Source organism: Natator depressus, chromosome 11 (genome assembly GCF_965152275.1).
Source record: "Natator depressus isolate rNatDep1 chromosome 11, rNatDep2.hap1, whole genome shotgun sequence".
In the NCBI taxonomy this organism is placed as follows: domain Eukaryota; kingdom Metazoa; phylum Chordata; order Testudines; family Cheloniidae; genus Natator; species Natator depressus.
Window position 1 is genome coordinate 58,273,122 of NC_134244.1, and position 15,592 is coordinate 58,288,713.

At 43.1% G+C, this 15,592-nt stretch overlaps 1 protein-coding gene across 3 annotated transcripts in view; it reads left to right on the forward strand.

Moving 5' to 3' along the window:
* The window catches only part of AOX1 (aldehyde oxidase 1), a 76,305-nt gene that overhangs the window by 33,477 nt on the left and 27,236 nt on the right, over positions 1-15,592 (forward strand). For all 3 annotated transcript variants that reach the window (XR_012641481.1, XM_074967878.1, XM_074967877.1), the window contains 7 exons: positions 1,005-1,131; positions 2,020-2,142; positions 3,339-3,435; positions 4,423-4,547; positions 6,045-6,178; positions 6,941-7,028; positions 15,419-15,505. Coding sequence is in view for 2 of the 3 variants with exons in the window: in XM_074967878.1 (XP_074823979.1) it covers positions 1,005-1,131; positions 2,020-2,142; positions 3,339-3,435; positions 4,423-4,547; positions 6,045-6,178; positions 6,941-7,028; positions 15,419-15,505 (781 nt within the window). In the remaining variant the exon portion in view is untranslated. The remainder of the gene's footprint in view (positions 1-1,004; positions 1,132-2,019; positions 2,143-3,338; positions 3,436-4,422; positions 4,548-6,044; positions 6,179-6,940; positions 7,029-15,418; positions 15,506-15,592) is intronic.

Genomic DNA, 15,592 nt, shown 5'->3' on the forward strand with positions numbered 1-15,592 from the left:
CTCATGTCAGTTGAAACCTGGTTTACAGCAGTTTAGCTTGTGTGTTAACAGGTGCAAGCTAAATTATTGTAAAACATGTTTAAAACTAATACAGAGTTTAACTAAAATCACCCCATTAATTAAACTAATCTACTAAATATTTGTGCTTGTCATCAAGTAACCTGGTTGCATTATTGATTTTACCACTCTGTGCCACAGATCTCTTCTTCATCTAATGCAGAAGAGATTGACACACCCAACCTTCTTTTGTGTTTCAGAACTACACCAATAAATCTCTGACCTAACACTATTTTACTAATTTATAATTTCATCAGAGCACTGTGTGCTAATTATCTCTTTAGCATTGGCATTAGACAGGAGATGGTACCTAAATTTGCAGGGTTAACAAAACTTTTGGTATTTAGGTAATACCAATACAAATCTTGGCCTGAAATCCCTTGGTTTGATTTGTATTTTATACTATCCAGGCAGAATACATATGTAGAGTCAAACAAGTGAGAGAGCGTCTGAGCTCTTCTCACAGACTACAACACACGTATTTGTTTTTAACATTCAGTCGTTATAATACAAGATTCTCTCTTGCTTTGGGACAAAGGTGTACCTTGTAGAGGATGGGACCAAATAGAGTTCTTTCTGTCTCTACCGAAAGAGCTGGAGTGCACAGCAGGGGGCTGGGTGTTTCATAGGTGATATTTCTCTATGGAGCAAGTGAGCCACTGCCATCCTCTTCACCACAATTCTGCTGTCTCTAATGTGGGAAAGGAACAGTGACTTTCTTATTACAAAGCAAGCCTTTTCTGGAAGGGAAACAGCTCACCTACAGCCTTCCCTTCCTCTGTACCCGATCTTGTTATCTCTAAGGAGGATAAAGACAGTGACCAGCAGCTTCCACAAAGAGCTGTGTGAGAGCAGTCTTGTGGCACAGGCTGCCTATGTATGTATTGTATCGTCTTACTTCACATGCAACACTGTGTGGAGCTAACTACTTTATACTTTCCCCCTAGATTTATTGATACATCAGAGGCCCTCAAAGCACCAGGAGTGTTTGATATTATAACAGCTCAGGATGTCCCAGCCACAAACGAGTTCTACTATTACAGTGATCCAGAGGTTATATTTGCAAAAGATAAGGTATTAAGTGTCAGTAGCTATGATTTTTCTTTGGTGATGTCTCTTTGATCCTTGATTTATAATTAAAATAAACAGGAACAATATTGACTCTTGAATTTTTGTAGCATGTGTATGTTGGGAATTATTTTGGCTGCTCTATGAGTCAACTTCTTAGTTCTTTTTCCATTTCCTTTCTAAGTATCAAAATAACCAACCTCTGTGACATACCTCTTTAAACCAGATGAATCAGACTAGTCAGGATATAGGCTAATCTTTTCTAAAGAACTTGACGGTATGTCTACACAGCAGTTTGGGAGTGAGGGGCTGAGCGCAGCACATGTAGACATGCCCAAGCTAGCTTTAATCTAACTAGTGTGAGCATCAGTATCAGTGCAGCCGTGGCAACATGGGCTTCAGTGTGGGCTGGGCTGCACAAGCCCACACTGGGTATTTACTTGGGCAGCCAGCCCACACTTAAGTCTGTGCTACTGTGGCTTCACTGCTATTGGTGCGTGAGCTAGGTAGGTTGAAGTCAGTTGAGATATGTCTACACATGCTACACTCACACCTCCAATCACAGTGTAGATATCTTCTCAGTCACGTAGGCTCCCAAGTCTCATTTTTAGAAGTGACTCAGGCACTTGGGAGCCTATGTTTCATGGGAAGTCCATAGGACTTAGGAACCTAAGTCATTTAGAGACTTTTGAAAATGCTGTGCTTGATTCCAAATAACATTGATACTTCTACTAGTGTATTGGTTTAGGGGAAGGTTTATAGCAAATAAAAAAGGTTAAACCAAAACAAAAATTAGAAAGGGAAATGTGAACACTATTCATTTGAGTCCAGGATTTCAGTAAGCACACGTGGGGATCATCTGAATACTGGAAGTATTTCCACGGTACTTTGCAGGTAATTTGCGTGGGTCAGATTGTCTGTGGTGTGGTTGCGGATTCAGATGTTCATGCCAAACAAGCAGCTGCAAAAGTGAAGATAGAGTATGAAGATCTGGAGCCGGTGATCCTGACTGTTGAGGTAATAATTAGCCTCATCCTTCTTGCTTTTTCACTAACTTATCTTGGGCAGGGAAAGCAGCTGTTTACTCTTCACTTGCTATTTACTTTTTTTTCATAACAAGTGAAGTGTGACTAACTGGATTATCTTTTTAAGGATTAAGGGCAAAATTTTTGCTGTCACTTATACTAGTACATCCCCAATGATGTCAATGTAAAAAGAGCAGAGTTTGGCCAATTTTCCACTTGCACTTGGTTGGTTAGTTAGTTCTTAAGGAAGATCTTCACTTCCTCATATAGTAACAAACAGGGATCTTTCACATCTAAGTATTCCCCTGCCTGTTCCTTTCTGGGATTATGATGTGTTCTTGCTCTCTCTTCAGGCCATACCAACTGCTCCAGGAAAGCGGTTCTTGGAAATACCCAGTGAATGACAACAATTCAGAATTCCTGATCTGGGAACTCTGCCTATAAATAGGGGCAAATTAAAATTAAATGTGGCCTTTTCTGCCCCATTTCTCTGCTTAAATAAATAAAATATTAGCAACCTCTCACATATCTCAGTGGGTTGAAGTACAGGGCGGATTTTGACTTATACTTTAGAGCCTAGTTCAGACCAGCAACTTGTGTATTAGAGACTTGCTTTGTTATGTGGCAGTTGAGAACTTGTCTTTGTTTAGAGTAGCCATTACTGTTGGGAAGTTTGACTGAAGTGTATGCTCCCCTGATGTGATAGAGACTGGCTTGCATATCAGGAGAAGAAAAGCATTGTGAAGCAAAACCCATGCTGACTATTCCTATCTTAACCATATAGTCCAGTCTCTTTCTGTTCCATCTTGGTCACTTACAAGATGTTCTGTTCCTCACCACAAACCAGACTTCCCTTTTTGTCCTAGGGAGAGTCCTACCGGACAGCTGTCAAACAGCCTTTGGGGAAATAGTATAATTAATAAAATACCTCTGCACTAGCATTTTGTGGGAAAGCAGAGGTCATCGGTAATGCAAGATTGAGTCACAGCAACATTTTCTTGTCCAATGTATAAAATCCTAAACTTCTGGAATACTGTGATGGAATTTGGTAGTCTGATAACTCTCTGTACCCAGTTCCCCATATCTTTATGTAAGGTGTATGGCAATCATATTGGTAATAAAATGCTGTGGAAAAAAAGAGAATATTTAAAATTCTCAAACTTGTGTGTGTTTTCTCCACCACTGCAGGAGGCTATAAAGCACAATTCATTCTTTGAGCCACAAAGAAGACTAGAACAAGGAAATGTTGATGAAGCATTTGAAACGGTTGATCAAATTCTTGAAGGTAAAGTGCAGAATGTGTTGGGTGGATGGCAGGAGGTTTATGAGAGCTTCTGCCAGTTTGAAGTCTGATAGCCAAATGGATCTGGGCAAAGTGGAAATTGTCAAATCTTCATCAAAATTTATAGGGACAGACTTTCAAAGAGTGGCACTTAAATTGCTCCTTCCCATGTCCCTTTTAAGTGCAACTGATGTACTGTGCCTATTAGGCAACACCAGTACAGCACTACTATCTGATTAATTTATGAGAAAAAATATAATCCTACCATTATTTATCATGGACTTTCCTGTCTCTGTTTTACTGTGATACAAAAGTGACAATCTACAATATGGAAATGTTGATCCAGAATACATGGTGGGGCTTTGGAGTTGCAGGGCGCAGATCCTCAGCTGGTGTAAACTGTCATAGCTCAATTGAAACCAATCAGGTGACTAACAACAGCTGACATATGCCCTGCAGAATTTGGATTTTACCCTCCAGTTAGTCTGTTCCCTTTCAACCACCAATTCCTCCCTTTCTTCCCCAGCATCAGACATGGCCTGTTTGGTGCTGATCCTGAACAGCCACGAATAGCACTTCCCTTCCGCAAAAAATTCCTGTATTCCATGTCTGATCTGATTAACACAAGCTGGTTCAAGATCCTGTCAACACTCTCAAGCCTTCCACATTCCAGACTCAAGACGCTTAGCTTGATATTGACAATATGTGGCAGATTACCTGGTAGTGTAAATTGGCACAATTCTGTTGATATCAGTGGAACAGGGCCAGTTTACACCAGCAGAGAGTTTGGCTCATATTTTTATGCTAGATGCTGCAGCTGGTTTCTCTTGCCTGGTTGCACCTTAACAACAGTAGCACCAGCAGCTGTGTTGATCAAGTACATTGAATGTTATGTTTTGTGTAATGTGCATACTCAGCCTAGCCTCCTCATTCCTCCCCCTTTTACCACCCAGCCCATCAGCAACACTTGAGTCTTTATCTTTGGAACAGGGGAGATCCATATCGGGGGACAGGAACATTTTTACATGGAGACTCAGTGTGCACTTGTTGTACCAAAAGGAGAGGATAAAGAAATGGACGTGTATGTGTCAACCCAGCATCCAGCACTTATCCAGGTAATGGAGAGCCTTTTTAGGCAATTCTTTAAAGACTCTTTGTGTGTGGTTTGAAAATCCATCTTCAACAGTTTATGATGCAGTAGGAACATGTGAATTACACAGTTGGGTTATCCATTGTCCATTGCCCTCCAGTACACCAGTAGCATGCCAGCTCAGCACCGCTGACCCATCAGCTGTGCACTGATCTCTCTGGCACCAAGGTGAGCAGTGGGTAAAAGCCCTTCAGTCACCTCTGAAAGTAGTCTCTGCTCCAGGGCACGATCCTTTAAGGTACCGAGTTCTCCCTATGAAGTGCTAAGCATGCTCCACTCCCATCTTCTTAGGTGCTTTGTACGTGCATTAGTTGGGGTGGTGACAATGGTCTACTGCCAGAAATATAAAGGGGAAACTCACAAAACCTAACATGAGAGAGGTAAGGTTGGTGAGGTGATATCTTTTATTGGACTAACTTCTGCTGGTGAAAGAGACAAGCTTTCAAGCTCCACAGAGTTCTTCTTCACATAGGTGCTGACTCCGTCGGTGCTCCGGGGCTGGAGCACCCACTGGGAAAAATTAGTGGGTGCTCTGCACCCACTAGCAAACAAGCTCCTCCCTCCTCCTCCCCCCCCCCAGCACTCTGCGTACCTGCTCCTCCCCCTCCCTCCCAGCGCTTCCTGCCCCCAACTGCCTAACAGCTGTTTGGCGTGCTAAGGACTTTCCAGGAGGGAGGGGGAGGAGCAGGGACATGGCATGCTCAGGGGAGGAGGCGGAGAATAGTTAGGGCAGGGGCAGGGACTTGGGGGAAGGGGTGGAACAGGGGTGGGGCAAGGGCGTGCAGGGGTGGGAAGAGGTGGGATGGGGCGGGGTCGGGGGGGGTCGAGCACCCACTGGGCAGAGGGGAAATCGGTACCTATGCTTCTTCAGGTCTGGGCTAAAACCTAGTATTGCAGAATTATCTCGTCTTAGCTACACAGATGGCTAGTAAAGCAGAATGCATTTTGAACAAAATATTGAGATTTTGTATTAGGTGTATTTTGCCCATTATTCAGCTCGTATTTTCTGTGTGTGTTACTTTTATATCATTGATAACAAAAATCTGCATTCTTTCTTGGCTGTGTTTCGTAAATGTCAATCAGCCCTATATTGGAAACAAACACATTTCTTCATCTGTGATTAATAAGGCCTTAGATTATTAAAACCAAACATTCAAAAAATTTAATGTCCTTATTATGGATTTTGCTTACTTCCTGAATTTCTCTCAGCTTGGACAATTGTCTATAGCCAGTTTCACTTTCAGGTTCTCCGTGTTGCAGTATTTGGGTGCAAATGTTGTTTGGGGGGTATTTATTTGTTGAAAAATAGATGTTTCATTGGGAATTAGAAAGAAAATCATGGAGACATAACTTGGTCTTTTCTGTAAACTTTTTTTGCAAAACTTAAATTTGGGCCAGATTTGAGCTGACAGGGTCCTTTTAAAATTGCAATGGTATAAAAAAAGGGATATTGACTTTACAGGAAATGGTGGCCTCATGTTTAGGGATTCCAGCCAATAGGATCATGTGCCATGTAAAAAGAATTGGTGGAGCTTTCGGTGGGAAAGTAGGGAAAGCTGGTCTGTTGGCATCTGTTGCTGCAGTGGCAGCAAACAAGTAAGTGTGGCTCCCTGTTGTAAGAGGGGAAAAGGGGAGGAATAAATATTACCCACCAGGTCCCTTCCCTTCCCAGAGATGCTCCCTCTATACTACAAGCCACAAAAACCTGTCAGAGTTATAGTCGACTCTACTCTTGAAGGGTTATAATCTGGGCTGAGGTGATGCGATCTAAACAGAGCTGAGACTGGTGTCAGCCAGAAATGCTCTCAAACTCTTGACAAGATTATGGGGCACTACTCACCTGTCAAAGTGGGACCTTGTCCACACATAGGGGTTGTACTGACCTTGCCACATCAGTTTCAAATTTGATATAGTTAACTCAGTGCAACTTTCTGGTGCAGACACACTCATTTTGGTTTTAAGAGTGTTATATTGATTTAGCCTAGGTTGATTCCTTACTGACTCAAGCTAAATTGATATAAGGCATTCTTAAAACCAAAATAAGTGTCTACACAAGAAAGTTGCACTTAGTTAACTCACTGTTTTTCAAAAAGGGAAAAGAAGATTCCCTGTCATGGGTCTGGACCCAGCAAAGCACATAAGTAGTGCATACTTTATGCACAAGTAATCCCATTAAAATTAAGCAGGTGCTTCAGGCCATCCCTGTTCACCAAAGCACTTAAGTCAATGCTTAAATTTAAACACATCCTTTGTACTCTGCTAGATTTGGGCCCCTGGGAAATAGCCATCCTTTTAGTAACGTCCATAACTTTGTCTGAAGCGTAACCCTCCTTCCCTTTTTTTCCATTTTTAATTTAGAACTGGTCATGCAGTTCGTTTTATCCTGGACCGGGGGGATGATATGTTAATCACAGGGGGCCGACACCCTCTCGTTGGAAAATATAAAGTAAGTGGAAGAAAAATGCTGTGCCCAACCCATCAGTCCACTTTATGTGAATGGGATTTTGCCAATACCACCAGTTAGGATTAAGATTTTGTCCTGGTTATTTTTAATAAAAGTCACGGACAGGTCACGGGCAATAAACAAAAATTCACAAAAGCCTCAGCAGCTCGGAGCTCCAGGGTCCCCACCACCTGCAGTGGCTCAGAGCTCAAGAGCCCTCATCACCCGCAGCTGCTCACAGCTCCAGGGCCTCTGCTGGCTGACAGCTCTAGCCATCCCACTTCAGGGAACAGGGCTGAAGCTGAAAATATCACAGAGGTTTCTGAAAGTAACAGAATCTGTGATCTCTGTGACAAAATCTTATCCTTACTACTAGTTAATGTTGTTTTTAACTAGTTGGTCTATTAATGCAAACAGCTCTATTAATTCAGCCTTAATGTGAGACTCTTAGTCAGGAAATTCAGAGGTAAGGTCTGCTAACCAACTTTAACTCTGCCTCCTCACTCGTGCCTACATTTCTGATTTCGTTTCTTTCTACCCTTTGCATGTCTTCTTCCTCCCATAATTTCTCCCTTTATTTCTTTCTCTCTGGAAACTGGAAGGCATAAAGAGTCCTTGGCCCAACAAAGTTTCTCTGCACAGGTTTACACTTGAGGTCTTGCTGTGCGCAGGTTCAAACAGAAGAACCACTAGGTTTTCATATAAACACAGAATCAGTCAGGAAAAACAGCACCTCTAGTTACAGCCCAGCCCTCCAGCTACTGAAGACAACATCTACTTCGCCCAAAGCCTCTTTCTGACCTGATTATTAGTAAAAACTTTTATAGAAGGTCCTGGCTTCTTGTCAGCAGTGATGGACAAGGTAGCCTGGTCAGTTCTTAACCTGGGCAACACTGACTTAAATCAAATCAATAAAAAAGGGCAGAATCTATAAACATAAGAGTTAGAAAACCTTTGGCTGTCAGGGCTTTCATCTCTGTCTACCTCCCTTGTACTTCCAGAGGGTTATAAGTGTCTCAGAGGCAGCCTGGTGTGAGCACCTCTGGTAGAGAATTGTTATCCTCTTCAAGTCCCAAGCTCATCTGTTACTTCTCATCCTGTTCCTCCCTCTTTATACCTGAGCTTCCCCTCATTAGCTACAGCAGCTGTGGCCTTGTCTCTTCATAATTGACATTTCCCACAGCTGAGCCAGCATGGGGTAGTTGTTGCTGACTGCAGGTAGGGAGGATTCTTAACCCCTTCCTGCCTGTGTTTTATGTGGGGTTTGTAGACCCCATAACACCTCCACTAGTCCTCCCAGGATCCCAAAGGTTGGTGTGCTGCTCTTGATTTGCTAGATGCCTATTTCCAAGTGGCTATCCCCACCAGAGCCACAAAAGGTTCCTCAGGTTTGTGATGGCAGACCTTTTAGTACCAGTTTACAGTCCTTCCTTTTAGCCTATCATCAGCTCCCAGAGTGTTTATAAAATGCATGACCAAGGTAGTAGCTCACCTCAGGAAGACTGGCATTAAGGTATTCATGTATCTGGATGACTGGTTATTTTGAGGTTGTTCCAGGAACAGGTGGAGGGTAGTCTTATTGGGATCCAGTCTCTGTTCAGCTAGCTGGGCCTGACTATAAACAAGGACAAATCAACTCTTTACCCAGAATCAAATTCATTAGGGCAGTACTCAGTTCAGCGGTGGAAATGGCTTCTTTTCCACAGGCCAGGTTTCAGGTTATTCTAGATCTTTGCAACTCCCTCCAATCCCACCCTCAGACTATTTTAAGAACTTGTCTGAGGCTTTTGGGGCATATGGCCTTTTGAATGTACGTAACTCAACATGCCAGACTTCGCCAGAGGTGCTTGCAGGAATGGTTGAAGTCTGTCTATTGTCAATCAAGATTCCTACTGGACATGCTGATTCACATGCCAGGGTTCTGTCCTTATTGGACTGGTGGAGAAACCATTCTAATATCTACCAGAGTATCTTTCTCACCTCCCCTTCCCACCATGCTCTGGTCACAGACTCATAGACTTTAAGGTCAAAAGAGACCATCGTCATCATCTAATCTGACATCCTGCAGGCCATAGAACCAATGAAGTTTTTTGTTCCCAGTGCTTTTCTGGGAGGGTTGTTCCAGAACTTCACTCCACTGGTGGTTAAGAACCTTCATCTAATTGCAAACCTAAACTTGTTGATGGCCAGTTTGTACCCATTTGTTCTTGTGACCACTTTGGCGCGTAACTTAAATAACTCCTCTCCCTCTCTGGTACTTATCCCTCTGATATATTTGCATAAGAATGGCCATATTGGGTCAGATCAATTGTCCATCTAGCCTAGTATCCTGTCTTCCGACAGTGGCCAATGCCAGGTGCTTTAGAGGGAATGAACAGAACAGGTAATTATCAAGTGATCCATCTCCGGTTGCCCATTCCCAGCTTCTGGCAAAGAGAGGCTACAGACACCATCCCTTCCTATCCTTGCTAACAGCCATTGATGGATCTATCCTCCATGAATTTATCTAGTTCTTTTTTGAACCCTGTTATAGGCTTGGCCTTCACAACATCCTCTGGCAAAGTTCCACAGGTTGACTGTGCGTTGGGTGAAGAAATACTTCCTTTTGTTTGTTTTAAACGTGTGCCTATTAATTTCACCCCTAGTTCTTGTGTTATGAGGAGTAAATAACACTTCCTTATTTACTTTCTCCGCACCAGTCATGATTTTATAGACCTCTATCATATCTCCCCTTAGTCGTCTCTTTTCCAAGCTGAAAAGTCCCAGTCTTATTAATCTCTCCTCATATAGAAGCTGTTTCATCCCCCTGATCATTTTTGTTGCCCTTTTCTGAACCTTTTCCAATTACAATTTTTTTTTTTTAGACAGGACAACCACATCTGCATGCATTATTCAAGATGTGGGTGTACCATGGATTTATATAGAGGCAATATGATATTTCTGTCTTATTTTCTATTCCTTTCCTAATGATTCCCAACATTTTTAGGTTTTTTTGACTGCTGCTGCACCTTGAGTAGATGTTTTCAGAGAACTATCCACAATGACTCCAAGATCTCTTTCTTGAGTGGTAAAGCTAATTTAGACCCCATCATTTTATATGTATAAATTGGGATTATGTTTTTGCTATAAATTGGGGACTTACTTTGCATTACTTTGCCATTATCAACATTGAATTTCATCTGCCATTTTGTTGCCCAGTCACCCAGTTTTGTCCCTTTGTAACTCTTTGCAATCTGCTTTGGTCTTAACTATCTTGAGTTGTTTTGCATCATCTGCAAATTTTGCCACCTATTTACCCCTTTTCCAGGTCATTTATGAATATGTTGTACAGTACTGGTCCCAGTACAAACCACTGTGGGACACTACTATTTACCTCTCTCCATTCTGAAAACTGACCATTTATTCCTACCTTTTGTTTCCTATCTTTTAACCAGTTACTGATCCATGAGAGGGCTTCCCTCTTAGCCCATGGCACCTTATAGAGAGCAATCATCTTCCTTCAGTCTTCTTTTGGTTATGCTAAACAAGCCAAGCTTTTTGAGTCTCCTCTCATAAAGCAGGTTTTCTATTCCTCGGATCATCCTTGTAGCCCTTCTCTGCACCTGTTCCAGTTTGAATTCATCTTTCTTAAACATTGGAGACCAGAATTGCATACAGTATTCCAGACATGGTCTCATCAGTGCTTTGTATAATGGTACTAACACCTCCTTGTCTCTGCTGGAAATACCTCAACTGAGGCATCCTAGGACTGCATTATCCTTTTTTATGACCACAGCTCATTGGCAGCTCATAGTCATCCTGTGATCAACCTATACACCCAGAAAGAAAAGGAGTACTAGTGGCACCTTAGAGACTAGTACTCATTTTCTTTTTGCGAATACAGACTAACATGGCTGCTACTCTGAAACCTATACACCCAGGTCTTTCTCCTCTTCTGTCACTTCCAACTGATATGTCCCCAGCTTATAGCAAAAATTCTTGTTGTTAGTCCCTAAATGCATAACCTTGCACTTTGCACTATTAAATTTCATCCCATTTCTATTACTCCAGTTTACGTGGTTGTCCAGATCATGTTGTATGATATTCCAGTCCTCTTCTGTATTGGCAATACCTCCCAACTTTGTGTCACCCACAAATTTTATTAGCACATTCCCACTCTTTGTGCCAAGGTCAGTAATAAAAATGTTAAATAAGATTGGTCCCAAGACCAATCCCTGAGGAACTCCACTAGTAACATCCCTCAGCCTGACGGTTCTCCTTTCAGTGTGACCCCTTGTAGTCTCCCCTTTAGCCAGTTCCTTGTCCACCTTTCAGTTCTCATATTAACCCCCTTCATCTCCAGTTTAACTAATAATTTCCCATGTGGAACTGTATAAAATGCCTTACTGAAATCCAGGTAGATTAGATCTACTGCATTTCCTTTGTCTGAAAAATCAGTTATCTTCTCAAAGAAGGAGATCACGTTGGTCTGGCACAATCTACCTTTTATAAAACTATATTGTATTTTATCCCAATTACTGTTAACTGCTATGTCCTTAACTACTTTCTCTTTCAAAATTTGTTCCAAGTTGCATACATATGTGTCTTCCTTAGATCAGAGTGCACATCTGGGGGCTCTCCGGGCTTAAGGCCTGTAGACAGATGAAGAGTTATCTTTACACATAAATGTGCTGGAACTGAGGGCAATTCTCTGAGCATGTCAAGACTTTTTACATCAAATCAGGGGCAAGGGTGTGCACATCGTAACAGACAATTCTACAGCAATGTTCTACCTGAACAGACAGGGATTTGATCAGCTTTGCCAACAGGCTGTCAGGCTGTGGAATTTCTGCATTCTGAACAAGATAATACTCAGTGTCTCATCTGCCAGGTCTTCAGAATCGCATGGCTGACCACCTCAGCAGGCGGTTCAGCAGGCCATTATTGGTTTCTGAGAACCGACATAGTAAAAGCTGTCTTCCAGGCCTGGGGGAAACCCACCATAGATTTATTCACCATGAAGCAGAACAGAAAGTGCCATCAGTTCCTCTCCAGGGTGGGTCACAGCCTAGGGTCACTCACGTACGCCTTCTTGCTCCAATGGATGTCATGTTTGTTGTATGTTTTCCCTCTTGTTCCTTTGATTCCCACGGTAATCTTCACATTGAAACAGAACCATGCCACAATGATCTTATGTCACGGAGTCCCTGGGCGATGCTCCGGAACTACTCCATACGAAGCCAGTCTGGACTCTGGGGGAGCCTCCTCTCTGTGAGCAGATTGTCTCCAGGGCAAGAAGCTTACACAGCTTCGACCTTCCTGGGCCTGACCTCGGAGCATTCAGCATCCCCTTTTCACACTGTGTGCTTCCCACAGCGAGTCCGCACAGGTGGGGCTCCTGGGGAAGCCAGAGGGCCTGCACCCTAACTCCACAGTCAGGTGTGACTCTCAGCCATCCGGTAAAACAGAAGGTTTATTAGACAACAGGAACACTGTCTAAAACAGAGCTTGTAGGTACAGAGAACAGGACCCCTCAGTCAGGTCCATCATGGGGTAATTAGGGAGCCCAGAACCCAGTTCTGGGCCTCCCTCCATTTCCCCAGCCAGCTCTAAACTGAAGCCCCCCCTCTGGCCTTTGTCTCTTTCCCGGGCCAGGAGGCCACCTGATCTCTTTGTTCTCCAACACCTTCAGTTGGCACCTTTGCAGGGGAGGGATCCAGGCCATCAGTTGCCAGGAGACAGGGTGTTGGCTGTTCTCTGTGCAGATAGCATCACACTCACCCTCTAGGGCTCTGCAACAATCACACACCCCTATCCCACTACCTAGATAGTTAAGAAAGGCATAGGGGAAACTGAGGCACCCACACAGTATTTGAAGAAAACATTAAGAACATTCCCACTTCATCACATCTTAATAGCACCTGCGTGGCCAACGCAGCAGTGGTTTTCAGATCTCTAGAGGTTATCAGTTCAGCTGTTTCTGGTTCTACCTCAGAACAAGGACATTATATTCTAGAGTCACGGCCACCTTTTACATCCCAACCCTCATGACATGGCTGCTGACTGGCTAGACTCTGAGGAAAAGGTTTGTTCACTGGCAGTCCAGAACATCTTATTGAACAGCAGGAAACAGTCCACCAGGATCCTTTACCTGCACAAATGGAAATGGTTCTTGCTCTGCACAAGCCACAGAATATACCCTCTTCAGAGACCCAGGCTCAAGATGTTCTAGAGTATTTGCTTCAACTGAAAGAGACAGGCCTGTCAGTCAGTTTTCTGAAAATGCACCTGCCTGTACTGTCAGTCTTTCACCCTCCAGTCCAAGGTCGGTCTGTATTTTCTAACCCTCTGACAATCTGATTTTTAAAAGGAATAAGCAGGCTTCATGCACCACTGAAAGATTCATCTTCTCCCTGGAATTTGAACTTTGGAGTCATCAGCGCTAATGGGTCAACCCTTTTTGAACCTTTAGTTTGATGAGCCCTTTCATACTTATCAGCTAAGGTAGCTTTTCTAGTGGACTTCACATGTGCTAGGAGAGCTGGAAAATTTCAGGCACTTATACAATTTTTTATAAGGAGAAGGTTTCTCTGAGACCTCACCCCACATTCCTGACAAAGATAGTCTCAGATTCCCATCTCAACCAGACCAATCACTTACCTACTTTCTTTCCCAAGCCACACATGGACAAGGATGAGGAAAGAGTTCATAAACTGGACGTTCACTGGACCCTTACCTTTTATTTGAACAGGACTAAGCCCTTCCACTCCTCATCTTGGTTGGTTGTTTCTTATGCGGAAAGGATGAGAGGGCTAGCGGTTCCAGCACAGAGGATTTCCAGCTGGATTACCTCTTGCATATCTATGTGTTATGAGATTGTCAAATCTGTGCCACCTTTGAAACTGTCAGAACATTCTACAAGCCACAGTAGCTTTTCCTAAACAATGTTCCAGCTGCTGCTATCAGCAAAGCCATGACTTGGTCTTCAGGACACACCTTTGCCAGGCATTATGCCATAGCATCAGCCTCCAGAGATGATTTAGGCTTTGGAAAGGCTGTTCTGCAGTTGCTGTTTCAGTAAACTCTGAGCTCATCCTCTGTGCAGTACTGCTTGAGAGTCATCTCATGTGGAGTAGACACTCCAGTCACTCGAAGAAAAAAGTGACTTACCTGTGGGTAACTGTTGTTCTTTGAGATGTGTTGCGCATGTCTATTCCACAGCATTCCCTCCTTCCCCTCTACTTTGGAGTCAATTATCATTATGACAGGTTTCAGAGTAACAGCCGTGTTAGTCTGTATTCGCAAAAAGAAAAGGAGTACTTGTGGCACCTTAGAGACTAACCAATTTATTTGAGCATGAGCAATAAATTGGTTAGTCTCTAAGGTGCCACAATTATCATTATGAATCCAGTGCGAAGGCACTGGAGTGGGTTGGGGAAGCTCTTCCCTTTGTGCCCCTGACTGAATATATGAGGATGCACGGGGCATGTACACTGCAAATCTCCAGCTACAATGCACTGAATGCCCACACCTAATGTGGAATAGACATGTGCAACGCAGCTTGAAGAACACCATTTACAGCTCAGGTGAGTTATGGGGTTTTTTGTCAGTGGGTTCAAAGGGTATAGTCTGCGGCCTGCCCAGAGCAAGAACCAAGCTGCAGATCTGCTGAATAAGAAGGTGCCATTTTTTTACAATCACTTCTCAGAATAGAACTTCACTTTAAACATTAGCATTTACTGATTGTGGCACAGCACACTAATCAGCCATCTCCAGGGGAAGGCACAGGAAGACATTAGACTTTCCAGCAACATCCCATTTCATTGAGGTGCACATTGCTAGACAAAAGAAACTTGTGGTATGTACTGGACTGATGCAGGTCACAACTGGGAGTTTGGAAAGTCTGTTGCTTAACAACCCATTTCCCCATGGTTTCAACAGCGTTTTGCTTAAAAATGAGTGGCACAATATAGCCTTAATTGTGTAATTGACATTTAGTTGCAAAATGTATAACCTGTTTGTACTTGTGGGTTGCAAACGCTGAGTAGATTCCTGCTAGCAGATTCTGCTGGCAAGTGAAACATTGACAGGGCCAACCCCGTGGTGGGAGCAGCGACCTGACCAGACCACAAACCCAATGTCTCTCTCCAACTTTCTCATGGTACAACCCAGGTACTCTCAGTGAGTAGTGAACAGAAAGGGGCTGCCTAGACTTGAGGTTGCTGGCCGTATATGTACTTTCTTAAACCAAAAAACTGACAAAATGAGTAAGATCAGCCCTGCTCAACCTTGGTGTTGGAAAAAAGAGATGATGGTAATGTTTGTATTTATACTTTCTGTACTGTGTGGTGGGACAAGTAAAGAGTAGTTCAAGGACTGAACAAGTCTAAGAAATCTGTATTAATCCATTTTAGGTTGGCTTCATGAATGATGGTAGGATCATGGCTGCAGATGCCAAATACTATATTAATGGAGGATGCACGCCTGATGACTCTATTCTGGTAAGGGTTTTATAAAGGGGCAGATTTTCTAGTCATAACATGGGAGGAATTGTTTGCTGGAAACATTGTGGAAGGTCAGGTTCCTTG